The following is a 14,303-nucleotide window of genomic DNA, read 5'->3' as shown; positions in this document are numbered from 1 at the left end:
TTAGCTCTTGAGTGGAAGAAACTACAAGGTGTTCTTATTTTTCCCAGAAGTATTTTGTATGTTCTGGTGAAGAAGAGTATCCTTTTACTGGTGTACCTACCTCCTCCTCCCTCTAAACTCTTCGGCTGTTGCCAGGGTCACTGCTAAGGGGCCCTCATGTTTTGTGCAGGTGGACAAGGCTCTTCTCGGCTCGGTGAAGGACAGCATCGTTCAAGGTTTCCAGTGGGGAACCAGGGAGGGGCCCCTCTGTGATGAGTGTAAGTCCACCAGCGCCTCTGCCTTTGCCACCCCAGGCCTCTAGGGTCCTTGCATCTGGGTGTATGAGGTGGGGTGGGCTCATCTTTGGGACCCGGCAGGAGAAGCAGCTTGGGGCCCACAGGGCCTTCCCATGTCCTGGGCCAGCTTCCTCCCTTCTCCTTCCCTATGCTGGTGCTACTGCTTGGTACACCTTAGAAATGGAAGTCACGTCTAGATTGACATTTGCTCCTCATTTCTGGAATGTGTTTCAGGAAGGGTATCAGGGGGATGGGATTGGAGTGGTTTATAGACCAGGACTGGACTTAGTAGGGACAAATGTGCAATTCCTAGAACTTACTCTACATCCCAAAATAATTAAATATCTGGAAAAGAAACACATAAACTTCTAGGGACACTTTATGCTGTCTGAACGTGGCCTGAAACCAACACTGAGAACATATGCTTACCTTCACACCTCCGCATATGCTATTAGAACGCGCATCTGCAGGCTGATTCTGTACTGTATCTTTCATGGCTACAAGACAGCTGCAGTGCTGCAGAGGCTCCTTGCTGCTCTGCCCGTGCGCCCTTGACTAGCACCAGGACCACTCAGCAGTCAGCTCCCCCTTCTCCTTTCCAGTGATTCGAAATGTCAAGTTTAAGATCCTGGATGCAGTGGTTGCCCAGGAGCCCCTGCACCGGGGTGGGGGCCAAATCATCCCCACGGCCAGAAGAGTCGTCTACTCTGCCTTCCTCATGGTGAGCGAGTAGGGCTGTCCTGCCGCAGGGCATTAAGTGGGGCCTTGAGGCTACTGTCCCCCAGCCTTCCCTTTACCCGGGTTCTCGGTCCTCAGCCTTCCCCAAGCTGAGGAACCCTTCCTTCTGGCTCTCTCGCAGGCCACCCCTCGTCTGATGGAGCCCTACTACTTCGTAGAGGTCCAGGCTCCCGCAGATTGTGTTTCTGCTGTTTATACCGTCCTGGCCAGGCGCAGGTGAGCTGCCCAGGCACGTTAGGGAGGGGCAGCGAGCACAAGCCCAGCAAGAAGGAACCTCGCTGTGGAGGAGGAGGGACTGGACCCCACACTCTCCACTCCTGAAACCACGGTTTTTAGAAGGAAGTAGGAAAGGAATGAGGCAATCCCCAGCCTTACCACAGATTATAATTTGAGATTTCTCCTTGGGCTGCCCCCTCAGAGAGCTCCTGGGGCAAGTATTCCTGGGGTGTGTCAGTGGTGGGAATGTCTACAGGACCTTGTCTCGTCAATGTTGTACTCTTGCCCAGAGGTTGCTGCCCCTTTGACTTCCACAGGGAACTAGGCCGAGAGCCGTTTCTGCCCTCTGTAGCGCACTTGTGGTTATTTTCTTTGATGGTCAACATTTGGGGGTACACTACTTCTCTGCTTTTGGCCTCTTCAGGACTAGGGACTCAGCCTTTGTTTTTCTGTCTCAGGGGGCATGTGACTCAGGATGCACCCATCCCAGGCTCCCCTCTCTACACCATCAAAGCTTTCATCCCTGCCATCGACTCTTTTGGCTTTGAGACCGATCTGCGGACTCACACGCAGGGGCAGGCCTTTTCCTTGTCTGTCTTCCACCATTGGCAGGTAAGAAAACAATGCAGGCTGGCCGCTATGGTCCCCACCTCTGCAAGGTCATCCCCTCTGACCTGTTCCTCTCCAGGCCCCAAGGGGGATCGCCGGCATCCTAGAGAAGGCCCCTGCTGCTAGGCCGGATGCTCTGGGAGGTCGGCCTGGACCATCTGATGAAACCACTTTGCCTTTCAGATTGTACCCGGTGATCCTCTGGACAAGAGCATTGTCATCCGTCCCTTGGAGCCGCAGCCAGCACCCCACCTGGCCCGAGAATTCATGATCAAAACCCGTCGTAGGAAGGTACGTGTCCCTCAGACCCACGGCCATCCCTCCAACCCCAAGGGTCTTGCCAGGAGTTGGATCTTTCTTCATTTCTTGCTTTTGGACCCTTCTCCCAAAGACTGAAAGCATTTCACAGCACAGCGTGGAGAGTCACGATCTGTATAGGCTTCAGGCAACCAGACCCGGGGCCGCGTGCCTGGGAAGGGAGCGCCTTCCCCTGCCCTGGGACGGTACCCTAAAGGCAGGGCTCCCGAAGCAGCTCCGCCGACACTTGGCCCCCACCCGCTCCCCGCACTCAAGCACAGCTCTGTCACGCAGGGCTCATCCTTGCATTTGCCCCCACTCTGCAGGGCCTGAGTGAAGACGTCAGCATCAGCAAGTTCTTCGATGATCCTATGTTGCTGGAGCTCGCCAAGCAGGATGTTGTGCTCAATTACCCCATGTGAGCGCCCGGACTCCTGGCAGCTCCTGCTCCCTGCGCTGGGCTGCGTCCTGGACTTTGAAGCGAGGACCTGGTGGGACTTGGACTCCGTGCTGTCAGAGCGTGTCTGGGACTGCTGTGGCCGCCCTTAACAAGCCCAGAGCCTCCAACCTCCAACCTCCAACCCAGAGGGAGGAGCGTTTGGCTTCCTGGTTCCTCCTGTGGCCTCTGCCTGGCTCCATTCCCAGAGAACAGAGAGGAGCTTGGGCTCAGGGAAGGAGAAGGGGATGGCAGTGTTGAAGCCCAAGGGGGCCCTGTCGTCAGGATTTACGTGGATTTTTATTTTATTTTATTTTTTTTTGTATAAAAGTTTGACCTTAGACATGGTTTATAAATGAACAGTACATTCTGACCTCTGCCTTGCTCCGTTCTTTTCATCCCCACCGCTCCGCCCCCTTCCCTCCAGCACGGGCTCATCCTGGCACTTGGGTTCTGGATCTGTGTTGTCTCCCATGAGGCCGCACTGACTCTGCTCCCAGCTGCAGCCTTCTTCCTGCCTGGTCCCCAGGGAGGCGGCCTGTCGGGGGAGGAACGCCTGCCTCTTCACTCAGTGTTCCTATGAGTACTGAGGCCTCTTTACTGTCCCCAGCTCCCATTCCTGGTGGATGGCACCTGAGGGGGCTTGGGAGTTGTTGGGTCTCTGGGATCAGAGGGCTACACCTCCTCCTCTGCCCCTGAGGATTCTCCTTGCCCTGGAGCTGGGGGCCAGAACTCTTTGATTTCCAGCCCTTTGCCGTAAGTCCTCCTACCAGCCACTACCAATCCCTTACTCTGCTCTCGTCTGTGTGAAGAAGAGACTGTTGATTTGCCTCAGACTCCTTTATTAGGTGCATACCAGGGGTTGATCGAAGAGGTCTGACTGCCCCAGGCCTGTAGGAGTCCTACTTCTCTGCAGCGTCCTGCGCGGTTGTCTTGATGTAGTCTCTGTACATCGTGTACACAGCACCTGTGTGAGGGAGAAGGGAAACGGCCCCATGACATCACACCCTCCACCCATCCTCTGGCTCTCTCAGGTGTTCCAGAGTCCTGGGGGTCCAGCACTAGCTATCCCCTTGGGAGTCCAGCTTTGCTGCTTATCTTTCCGCCCTAGGTCACAACAGCTGCTACAAACACCTGGCCGCACAGCCTGGGGAAACATCCCATTTAACACTTCACAAAGTACTTTCACGTATATTATCTGAGAAACCTCACGGCAGTACATGAGGGAGGCAAGCTGGGGTGGTTACCATCATGTTGCACATGGGGAAACTGTTGAGATAAAGAGATTTGTCCATCCACTGTCGCACAGCTAGTAAGTAGCTGTCTGTCTGTCGATCCAGAGAGGAAAAGAAATTCAGCATAGGTTCTGCTGCATGGTTTTTCTCATTTCTAGGACAAACTCACGAAACAGACTGTGCATCTTCCCCTGGAACACAGGAGATTAAACAGGGAACCCTGAAACTCCCGGTATGAGGGCCTCACCAAGGACTTGCTGTGGAGCTTGGTATAGGGAACAGGGACTGAACTCATGGTCCCTTAACTGTCAGGACTCACAGCCAGATTTTGCCTAATCAGTTTTGCCCTCATTCTCCCGTGACCCCACCAGCTGCTCACCCAGCATGATCGCACCCACAGCACAGGCCTGTGCTGCCACTCGGGTGTGAATCAGGTGTGTGGACATCTTGGAACCACGAGCCTTCAGCCGGTAAATCCTGCATGCTGCCACCGCCACACAGCCCCCTAAGCGTATGTAGGCAGAGAACGTGACCCCTTGGACCTCAGTCACCAAGTACATCGCTCTCCTGGTGAGAGACACCTCACTAGGCAGGCTGGGCATCTGGATAATCAGCTGCCCTCCTGCTACTGCTTTGGGGCTGGCAGTGGGGTGAGGAGAGGCTATCATTAGAACATTGAGTTGTTTCTTCTCAAAGATATTTACAAAGTGCTTCCCTCCAATGACTCCCCTCCTCCCTGTACAAATAGCCCATCATCATGACTCTCCCACCCCCCTTAGCTCTTCTCCAACTGCTGCCGGCCCCCACAGCTGTTCTAACCTCCCAGGGCCAGGGGGAAGGGAGCCCTGGGGGACCCCAAACTGCTCCTGCCCATCCTGACTCTGGTGTTGGTATCCCATGCGCTTGGTTGGCTGCCACCTCCAGCCATCCAGACTCCTTCGTTTCATTGTCAGGACGTGTCCCTTAGTCCCTCGGCACCTTTGCTGTTGGTTCACTTCTCTTCTAGCTGTTGATTATTCGATGGGTAGGACCACTTGAGTTCTGTGCTTCATTCTTTGAAAGGACTAGGAGACATGTTCTCTGAGAGAAGGCCCCCTCCTCGCCCCCAATTCCTTCGTCTCCCACTCACCTATAGGCACCAGCAGAGACTCCCTGGTCTTCCTCAGGAACTTCTCAGACATGCTGTCCTCACCCTCAGGTGGTGCCCACGAGTCTTTGTTAGCAGACATGATCCTGCCCCCAGATGTTAGCAGCTGGGGCTCCTAGGCTTCAAATCGGTCCTAGAAGGAGGCAGGAAGAACTCCAATTCCCAGTCTAGGGTGGGAAGGAAGAAGTGGACTGCTGAGACCTCTCTTATCATGCCCAACACAGACACTACTTAAAAAGATGTCCTGGGTGTCCTGTCTCAGATGGCTGGAGCCATTTCTCCGTCTCTTCCTCCCAGCATCTGCCTCTTGCCCAGCTCATTCCAGCTTCACTGTTTTCTCTGCCTCCCCTTCTACCATCTCTGTCCCTATGGGTGTGATCCTTGGGCCAAGAAAAGCAGCTGGAAAAATCCACAGATGAGGGTGGGAGGAACAGGCCTTTAACATTGGGTCCCCCACTGGCCTTGAGTCTGTGATGGTTGTCCCTGATGGAGCTGCAGAGGAAGATCTGGCCCCAGGCAGCCAGAGCCCATCCCAGCCAGAGTTACAGCACTGGTTACTGAATCACCAGAGCCAGAGATTGAAACGATTAGGCATGTATCTGTGTATAATTTTGTGTAGATTTTGGATGTTAAGGCTAATGGAACAAATTCTGGTCCCTGAGCTGTTCTCCTGTCTCTAAGTCCATCTCTTGCCAGGTTCTTTGCAGGTACCAACCCCCTGCCTTATCCCTGTGCTGGAACCCCTATGGCTTTACTTGCTAACCCTGTAAATGTCTGCTCTGATCAAAAACTAGATGGAGTCCCAGAGTCCTGGTCCTTAGGCCAGGGGTTCTGCCTGCCGGGTGCCTTCGAAGTCTAACCACGAGACAAAGTCCCTGCTTGAGGTGACTTCTATTCCTAGTTGCCTCTCCTCTCCTGGAGGAGCAAAGACTGCTGGCCCCACAGGTCCTCAGCACGCGGGTGCTTACCCTAGGAGACGGCTAGAAAGTGGAGTGCAAGCAGCCCAGCCAGGGCTCAGCGTCTGCTGTTTTGAATTGGCCAAGAGCTGAGGATGGAGCTGCCACTATGGGGTCAGGGAAGCAGTGTCCGGCTTTATGGAGACTTTGAAGTCAGGAATGGAGAGGGGAGGAGATAGGACAGGGCATCGGTCTTAACCCCCCATCTGCTGAGTTCCAGGCTGGAGCTCCAAGCCCTGGAAAGTAATGAAAGATCAGATGGAGGGGAGCCCTTACCTCAATTCAGTCTTTTCATTCCTCTGGACATAAGTGGCTGGATCAGAGACGGACTTGATTTGGAGAGCTGAGATGGGAATATAGAGGCAAGGATGGATAGAGATCCTGGGTTCCCCCCCAAGTTGTACTGCCTTAATTGTGAGAGACGGGCTGTCTGGTCTTGGTCTTGATCCCTCCAAGGATGTTTTCTGGACCAAAGAGATTTGTCCAGGAGTTTGAAACAACTGGGACTTCCCTCACATCTCCAGACCCCTTCATACTGCCTATGGGGTGATGCTCACTCAGGATACAGAGATGACAAAGACCAGCATTAGCACCTATTCTATTTCAAGTATTTATATTTCAGACCTTTCCACTATTCTACACAGTAAGTAGCAGCTTGTTCATAGACCAGGAACTGAGCTTCTGAGAGGCTAAATGAATTATCCACGAGTACACAGCTAGTAAATGGCAGTGTCACGATCTGAACCTAGGTCTGGCTGGCTCCAAAGTAGCTTCTTGCTAAGAAATGGAGAAAGATCGGGTGCACTGTGGAGAGTCCCACTCCGTCCCATGCCTTTGTTTCTCTCCTAGCCCGTGTGTCTGTCCTAAAGGGGCTTTTTAGCACTGGAAATGTGTCCAGCAGCTGATGTCTCTCTTTTCTCTCCCTAGCCCTCACTGCTTCAGGGAGAGACCCAGGGTCACAGCATCTCCCCAGGGCCTCCGCATATCCCCAGCGTCCATGGGAACTCTCCTCCCAGTCATTCACACACACTCCTGTGCTGCCTCTCCTGGTCCCAGCAGTGGCCTGAATTCTCCAGAGATCAATGCTCTAGGCCAGAAGTGGGGGGATGGAAATGTCTAGATGAGACAGTGCAAGAATCAGGATCAACTCCAAGCCCTTTAGAGAATGGAGGCCAAGCTATGGAGAGCGAAGTTCAACTTCTCCCCGTTGAGATGATGTCGACGCTCCCACAGCATCTCAGCCCAGAACCAAGAAAATAATAATAGTTGCTATGATCTTCTGAGCATAGAGATGTGCTAATTGCTTTAAGTAGGTTATTTTATTCAATCCTCACAACTATTATTCTATTAGGTATGTGGTAGGTACTATTATTTTTATTCCTATTTCAAAGATGAAAAACTGAGGCTTGAGTTAAACATCTTGCTCAAGGTCACAGAAAGTGACAGAGAAAAAAGGACCAGATTTCTAACCATTCCTAAAGTCAAGTCTCACTACTCTGGACTAACAGGAGAATGACTGTAAAGTGGGGGGAAAGTCTTGAAATAGAAGAAACAAAATTGCTTTTTATTTCAAGAACCTCTGAGAACACACAGTAATTAAAACTTCAAGGACCAGATCTCTGTAGAGTCCTGTTTTAGTAAACAGATAAGATAAAATTATGATACCATTTTTGTTTAATATGCCAAGTCTTTAATAATTACTTCGATTTAAGCCTTTCTACATTAGTAATTTGCTTAATAAACCTCTTCCAGATCAGGTCACACTAACAGAAATTCTATTAGAGGGGTCTAATTGAATGATGCAGACAGACTTAATGGATCTGGAGTGCCGGCCAGAGTCAGACATGGGGTCAGCTGCTTGACCAACCACTCTCTGAATACTTGGTCTTATGCCACTCAACCTCTTTTGAGTGTGTGTCATCATCTGTAAAATGGAGGTAGCATCTACCTATAGGATCGTTGTAAGGGTTAAACAAGATGATTGTTAGAATTCCCCTGCACACTGCCTGCTCCTTTTCCGCCAGAATGAGCAAGTGGCAGGGATGGGTAACAGGCTGGGGGAGAAGTGGAAAGTCCCTGACAACAGATGGGAAGGTTCCCATGTTCTGGGTGGTCCTGAATTCAGCACACTCTCAACCTTCTCCTACCCCACCTCCTCCTTGTTGGAGGGGCTTCCCTGCCCTAACTGGAAGCTTCAGGCTTGTTCTCCTTATTGTGTGGGGGGAAGGGAATGCGTAGGGGAGGGGGACTTGGACTTGAGGCTGTACACAATCTAAGACACAGCTGTGCTATATATAGCCTGAGGGAGCTGAGTGACAAGAGGGGGGAGGTGAGGGACGTGCAGCTTTTGCCTTGAGCTAAGGAGTGCTGTGAGTGAGGGGATGATGATGAATGAACTGGACAAGGAACAGAGAATGCTCTGAGTTGGGGTTAGAATGGGAAGGACCCAGGCTGAAGGGCTGGGGTAATCACAGGGGAGAAAACATTGGGCCATATAGTAGTATCTGGGGGACTTGAGGGGCAAAGAGGTGGTAGCAGGAACAGGCAGAGGCAGTGGAAGTTTCCAGATGATGTGGCTGGGCTGAGGCAACCTCTAGAGGGTGCCTGGGGTGGGGAGGGTGGGACACCCCCTCTCCTTCTAAAAACAGGCACTGGGTTCCAAGGACCTTGCAGTATTTGTCCAAGGACAGCCTCAAGAGCCACAGGCTTGGGCCAGGACAGTGCCTTTGGTACCCACTAATCATTCTGGAGGGACTGCTCACATATTTTTAAAGATTCTAAGAGGGTGTGGATAATAATAGCAATTGGAAGGCTGAATCAGACTGTAGCGATGCTGACACAGAATCCTGTCTTGTGAAGGAATAATTTTGAGCTGCAGAAGACACCAGTATAGACCCCTGTACTAACAAATGGTTGCTCCAGAGGAGTTGAAATGTTTTGCTGAAGTTCTTGTGTTGGGTGCTTTTGAATACCCAAATTACCCAAAGCGCACTATGAGAGGGAACTAATGTCTTGAGAGCCTACAAGATTTAGGATACATCACATATCTAATCTTCGCAACAGCCCCAACTGGTAGATATCATTATCCCCATTTTATAGATGAGGAAACCAAGGCTGAGAGAGGTTAAGTAACAGCCATATCACACAGCAGGTAAATGGCTGCACTATCCAGCCAATAATGATAACCACTACAGGGAATTCCCTGGTGGTCCAGTGGTTAGGACTCCGTGCTCTCACTGCCAAGGGCCTGGGTTCGATCCCTGGTCGGGGAACTAAGATCCTGCATGCCGCATGGTGCGGCCAAAAAAAAGAAAAAGAAAACATGATAACCACTATAGACCCCTTTACAATGAAAAATTAACATATGACAATGTGATTTCCTGTACATAAATGAATGCACACAGCTGGGCAGAGCAGACCTCTGAACCCAGGGCTTCCAGACACTCAAGTACTGCACACCCACCGCACTGCCTCTCACCAAGGCAGGGTAGGTCCTGAGCCAGTGCACTGTGTTCTTTTTTTTTTTTTAATTTTTATTGGTGTATGGTTGCTTTACAATGTTGTTAGTTTCTACTGTACAGCAAAGTGAATCAGCTATATGTATACATATATCCCCTCTTTTTTGGATTTCCTTCCCATTTAGGTCACCAGAGAGCACTGAGTAGAGTTCCCTGGGCTGTACAGTAGGTTCTCATTAGTTATCTATTTTATACGTAGTATCAATAGTGTATATATGTCAGTCCCAATCTCCCAATTCATTCCTCCCCCCCACTGTGCTCTGAGCGTGTCCAAAAGTCCTTGTTTGTGGGTGGTACCAGACGAGGTCTCTTCATCTCCCATACCCTTCTCCCCACCCCTAATTCCTGAGCATACTTCACCTACCCTTCATTTGCAAGTAAATTGACCTTAACTTGAAATCCAGCATTAAATACACAAGAAGCAGCTAGCTGGGCTCTGGGAAACACTGGGGGGAGTCATCTTACTGTTCCCTCTATACTACTTGCATTACCTATTCAAAAAAATTTTTGACAAAAAAATCTGCTTCAAACAACATCCCTGTGGCAGGGAGGAGCAGTATAATGTGTCTCACAGGTTAACTGAAACTGCTGGGGATTATGGGGGCAGGGGGTTGTGCTATTAACACCCCCCCTCCCAATAGCACAAGTAATCAAGAGCTTCTTATCCGGCCAGTCTGGGGCAAGCAGGGCTTCCTGTTGCCAACCGGGAGCTTTCCCAAATCCTACCTCTCTGGGCCTCTGCTCCCATCCCCCTGGACAGAAGAATCTGCTCCGAGTTTACCAGCCAAGTGGGGACCCTGGAAAATGTGTAATGGAAATAGTGACACACTGCAGCCTTCAAGTTGACCCTACAGTTTCCAAACCACAGAGCCCCAGGGCGACTCTCAAGTTCTCAAACTGGGTTTTGATCCTTTCCTGCCTGGGCCCCATGTGAACAAAAAGTGACATGGTTCTCACAGCACCCAGCTCTACCACTCCCTGCCAGAGGCTGGAAACCAGACCCATTTCCCTGTTTTGAGGCTTTTTTTTTCTTCCCTCCGGTAGCCTTTCTTATGTTAGCAATGGCAAGCCTTCCTTCACTCATGCACTCTGCATACACTTGCCAGGCACCTACTGTGTGCTGGGCTGGGCTCAAGGAGCTGCGACACAGCGGCCCTGCCTTCAGGGAGCTCACATTCTAGCAGTTGCCCTGGTTTGCTCCGGACCATGGTGAATGCCTGGACCTCTGGCTTAGGTTTCTGGCCTCAGCTTCCCCACCTGTAACTGGATTAAAGGATGTCAGTAGCTGGCAAGGTGACACAGGAGCAGATGAAGAGTCCTGACTAGGAGACAGAGTCTTTGGCTACATTTCTGTTTTTTTAACTATCTGCAGTTATCTTCTCTGGGTCTCATTTCCATCTTTTTTATTTTTTATTTTATTTATTTATTTATTTTTAAAATTTATTGGCTGCATTGGGTCTTCGTTGCTGCGCGCAGGCTTCTCATTGTGGTGGCTTCTCTTGTTGCGGAGCGCGGGCTCTAGGCGCGCGGGCTCAGTAGTTGTGGCTCATGGGCTCTAGAGCACAGGCTCAGTAGTTGTGGCGCACGGGCTTAGCTGCTCCGCAGCATGTGGGATCTTCCCAGACCAGGGATCGAACCTGTGTCCCCTGCATTGGCAGGCGGATTCTTAACCAGGGAAGCCACCAGGGAAGCACATCATTTCCATCTTTAAAAGGTTGCTCTTGGGAATTCCCTAGCAGTCCAGTGATTAGGACTCCACACTTCCTGGCAGGTTCATCCATGAATTTATAGGAAAATAATACCTAATAAACATTTGAGTGTATATATATATATATAATTTATATATAATACACAACACATATTTGTTTATAAATATTATATATACATATATAACCAAATATTTTAAAGGTTTTTATTGAAGTCAACATGCCATAGAAAAGTGTACTATCACTATCAAAAGAGAACAGCTCAAATGTGGCAACTAAAGATAGCTGTATATCGTGTATTCAGCCTCCAGCTCAGGAACAGAACAGGAACAGCCCCCCAGAAGCCCCCTCAGGCTCCCTTCTGATAACTATCCTTACCCTAGGATAACCACTATCCTTACTTCTAACAGCACAGATTAGTTCTGCCTGTTTTTGAACTTTATACAAATGGAAAGTTTTGTGAGATTCATCTATCTTGCTGCGTGTAATTGTAGATTATTCATTCTCATTGCTGCATAATGTACCATTGTCAGAATATAACATTTTATCTATCCTTGCTATGGTTGATGGGCATTTTGGGTAGTTCCCAGTTTTTTGGCTATTACAAATACTGCTGCCATCAATATTCTACAACAAGTATTTTGTACACATTTTGTGGAATTTCAGATTCACAGATTCACATTCCTAGTTTCGGCTTTAGTAGACACTGCCAAACAGTCTTCCAAAGTGATTTGTAGCGATTTACACTTGTACTAGCAATAGATGAGTTTTAATATTGTAGTCAGTATGGATTTTGTCTCCTGTGTCATCTTAGCTAACATGTTCTTTATTCCTATTTTCACATATTTACAGGGTCTTCACACTTGTCATTTTAAATACATTTGTAGAGAGGTAACGTGATAATGGGGAGGGGACGGAGACTGGGGCATGGCAAGTATAGGGGGAAGATAATTTAAATACAAAGGCCAAGCAGCTAAGTGGAAACAGTGCCTGCCCTGGATGGACAGATGTTACTCAGAAGTAACGGTCACGTGAAAAGAGAGGCTCAAAATGAGCAAAACTTTTGACTTTTTAGAGAGAAGCCAAAAAGACAGATTTTTAAAATTTGGCAACTAATTCATAATTTTGGAAAACATCATACTAGCCAAACAAAACATCTGTCAGTGGGCCAGATGCTCAGCCCTCAAGTTTTCAGCCACTTGACTGGCCATAAGGGCCTGGCTTTCCATAGAGGGGGCAGGGTTGAACTGTAGCAAGTCACCTCACTAGTTAGTTTAATTTCCTCTGTGGTCAAAAGGGTAAAATGAAAACCTATCCTTCCGCATAATGATGGTCAATAAGATAATTCAGGAGCGCTTTACAAAGTAAAGTATTCTCCCATCTCCTTAGTACGACTTCTGTTGTTATGCACCGACTCCCTCTACTTAAACCATTTGAGGAGTTTTCATATTCCTACGAGGCAATTCAAGGCTGGAGATTCCTATGCATACAAAGTCCTTTGAAAATGGGATCCTGCTGGGATGCAAGGGGTTAAAAGGAAATGGCCTATTAGGGTTTTGCTAATGGGAGAAGTCCAGGACTTCAAAAATATCTAGAACAACACTAAAAGCCCAGAGGCCAAGGAATTAGGACGATTAACCCAACAAAGGCCAGTAGGATCCTCAAGTAATTGCAGAGCAGAACCTAGAACGGGGAATCAGCATCCCGCGTTACACTGGACCCAGGCCTTGGCGGAGCGCACAGAATACAACTCCGGGGCTCGTTGGACCAACACCCCAGGATACCCAGGTAAGGCGTGTCCTCACTGCGCCGTTAGCTGCCCACTCGAAGTGAGGCACTGCCCACGGCGGAGTTCCTGTCTTGAGGATCAAGCTGGAGGAATGAACTGTCCGGGAGGCGAAGGCTACGCCCACCCAGGGCCCAGACTCCACGCGCCTGGGTAGTTCCTACAAGCACCGCGCCTCTGCCCCGTCCGGGAGCGCGCGGACCCCACCGCGGAAAGTTGGACGCCCGCGCCTCCGCCCCCTCCTACCCGGGCTCCACGTGCAGCGCACCCCCCGCCCCCAGACCTCGGCGGGACGCCCCCGCCCCCACCGCGGCGCGCAGTGCGCAGGCGCCTCCCTGTGGCTCTGGGCGGCGGGAGCGGCTTTGGCCACGGCCGGAGACTGAAGCGAAGGCGGCGGTGGAGGAGAAGGAGGAGAGATGACTGTGGCGGCGAAGGCGATGGCGACACAGGGCACATGAGGCGGCGGCCGGCAGGACGGGCCGAGGCCCGGCGGAGGAGGCGGCTCCGGGGAACCCCGCCGGCAGGTGAGGGGCGGCCGCAGGGTCGGCTGAGAGGCGGCGGGCCAGGGGCGGGGCCCGAGGGGGGTGGTGGGAGAACTTGTGGGGAGGCTGGAGAGGGGCAGGTGGGCCGGCGGAGAGTGCGGCGGGGGCAGGGGGGAGGGAGAGGACACCACCGAGGGCTTCCCTCCGATCCCGGAGGGGCGTCGCGACCCGCAGCCCGCCGCTGCCCCCGGCGCGCCCTCCCCCTTTGTCCCCAGGCGCGCGGTTCCCAAATTGGGAGGGAAAACGGCTCGGGGGTGGGCCGGGGCCGCGGCGGCGGCGCCGGGTGGGCGGGGAGCCCGAAGGACCTGGGCTTGCACTTGGGCGGTGCTCGCAACTCCTCGGGCGGTTAGGGGCGCAGGCCCGCGCCGGGGCTCTTCGCGGGCTGGTCTTTGTCTCCCGATGCTCGGCTCCTGACATCTCTCCGGGCGGCGTGCGGTTCGTCTGGCTCTTTCCTCTAACATCCCTGCCGGGACTTCTGTCTCCTTGAATGTTTGAGAGATTTAGTTCGCGGGCTGGTAGTGGGGGACGGGGAATGCAGTAGTCGCCTCTCGGTTAACACGTTTTCTTTACTTAAAATGATTTTTTTTTCCTCTTCGTGAAACTTTGGATGACTGGTGTGTTGTGGTTCTTTTTCCTTCTGTCTCCAGATTCAAAATTACGAGAAGGCGCTAACGCTGTGATTGTGGCCAGTTGTGTGGTTGGCGGCTGCTTTTGGAGCTTTGAGTTGAAAAGATTTACGTGATTGTGTGGTTTAGAATTGTTCTTTTTTTCTTTTTCTTTCTTTCTTTCTTTTTTTTCTTTTTTTTTTTTTGCAACTGCTTCTAAGATTGGGATTACTGTTT

At 51.1% G+C, this 14,303-nt stretch overlaps 3 protein-coding genes across 10 annotated transcripts in view; 2 read left to right on the top strand and 1 right to left on the bottom strand.

Annotated features, from left to right (window-relative positions):
* EFTUD2 (elongation factor Tu GTP binding domain containing 2) overlaps window positions 1–2,944 on the top strand; it is a 35,171-nt gene extending 32,227 nt beyond the window's left edge. Inside the window, exons 23-28 of the mRNA XM_068529582.1 lie at window positions 170–257; window positions 878–996; window positions 1,135–1,229; window positions 1,688–1,841; window positions 2,022–2,129; window positions 2,462–2,944. Of these exons, the coding sequence (XP_068385683.1) occupies window positions 170–257; window positions 878–996; window positions 1,135–1,229; window positions 1,688–1,841; window positions 2,022–2,129; window positions 2,462–2,557 (660 nt within the window). The 3' untranslated portion in view covers window positions 2,558–2,944. The remainder of the gene's footprint in view (window positions 1–169; window positions 258–877; window positions 997–1,134; window positions 1,230–1,687; window positions 1,842–2,021; window positions 2,130–2,461) is intronic.
* A 529-nt stretch (window positions 2,945–3,473) lies between these two features.
* Window positions 3,474–5,035, bottom strand: HIGD1B (HIG1 hypoxia inducible domain family member 1B). Its single transcript, XM_068531585.1, has 3 exons — window positions 4,936–5,035; window positions 4,186–4,341; window positions 3,474–3,538 (listed from the first exon to the last, which is right to left on the bottom strand). Exons 1-3 carry the CDS (start codon window positions 5,033–5,035, stop codon window positions 3,474–3,476), a joined length of 321 nt encoding a protein of 106 aa, XP_068387686.1.
* An 8,213-nt stretch (window positions 5,036–13,248) lies between these two features.
* Window positions 13,249–14,303, top strand: part of GJC1 (gap junction protein gamma 1) — a 35,117-nt gene continuing 34,062 nt past the window's right edge. For 5 of the 8 annotated variants that reach the window (XM_068531143.1, XM_068531146.1, XM_068531147.1 and 2 more), the window contains exon 1: window positions 13,249–13,443. The gene's annotated coding sequence lies outside the window, so the exon portion shown is untranslated. Of the gene's footprint in view, window positions 13,444–13,811; window positions 13,897–14,303 lie in introns of those variants that run through there. The other 3 variants (XM_068531150.1, XM_068531148.1, XM_068531144.1) reach the window with 1 other exon arrangement.

Source organism: Eschrichtius robustus, chromosome 20 (genome assembly GCF_028021215.1).
Source record: "Eschrichtius robustus isolate mEscRob2 chromosome 20, mEscRob2.pri, whole genome shotgun sequence".
NCBI classification, from domain to species: Eukaryota; Metazoa; Chordata; class Mammalia; order Artiodactyla; family Eschrichtiidae; genus Eschrichtius; species Eschrichtius robustus.
The sequence above is the reverse complement of the archived record's forward strand: the minus strand, read 5'-3'. Positions and strand labels throughout refer to the sequence as shown.

What these genes read in the sequence shown, in the direction of transcription:
- HIGD1B (XM_068531585.1), bottom strand. Translation starts at nt 5,035, where the DNA reads ATGTCTGCTAACAAAGACTCGTGGGCACCACCTGAGGGTGAGGACAGC. An exon ending in GTCTCTGCTGGTGCCTATAG is followed by an intron (nt 4,342 to 4,935) that starts GTGAGTGGGAGA and finishes CTGAGGTCCAAG; the next exon opens with GGGTCACGTTCTCTGCCTAC. An exon ending in TGTGGGTGCGATCATGCTGG is followed by an intron (nt 3,539 to 4,185) that starts GTGAGCAGCTGG and finishes TCCCTCACACAG; the next exon opens with GTGCTGTGTACACGATGTAC.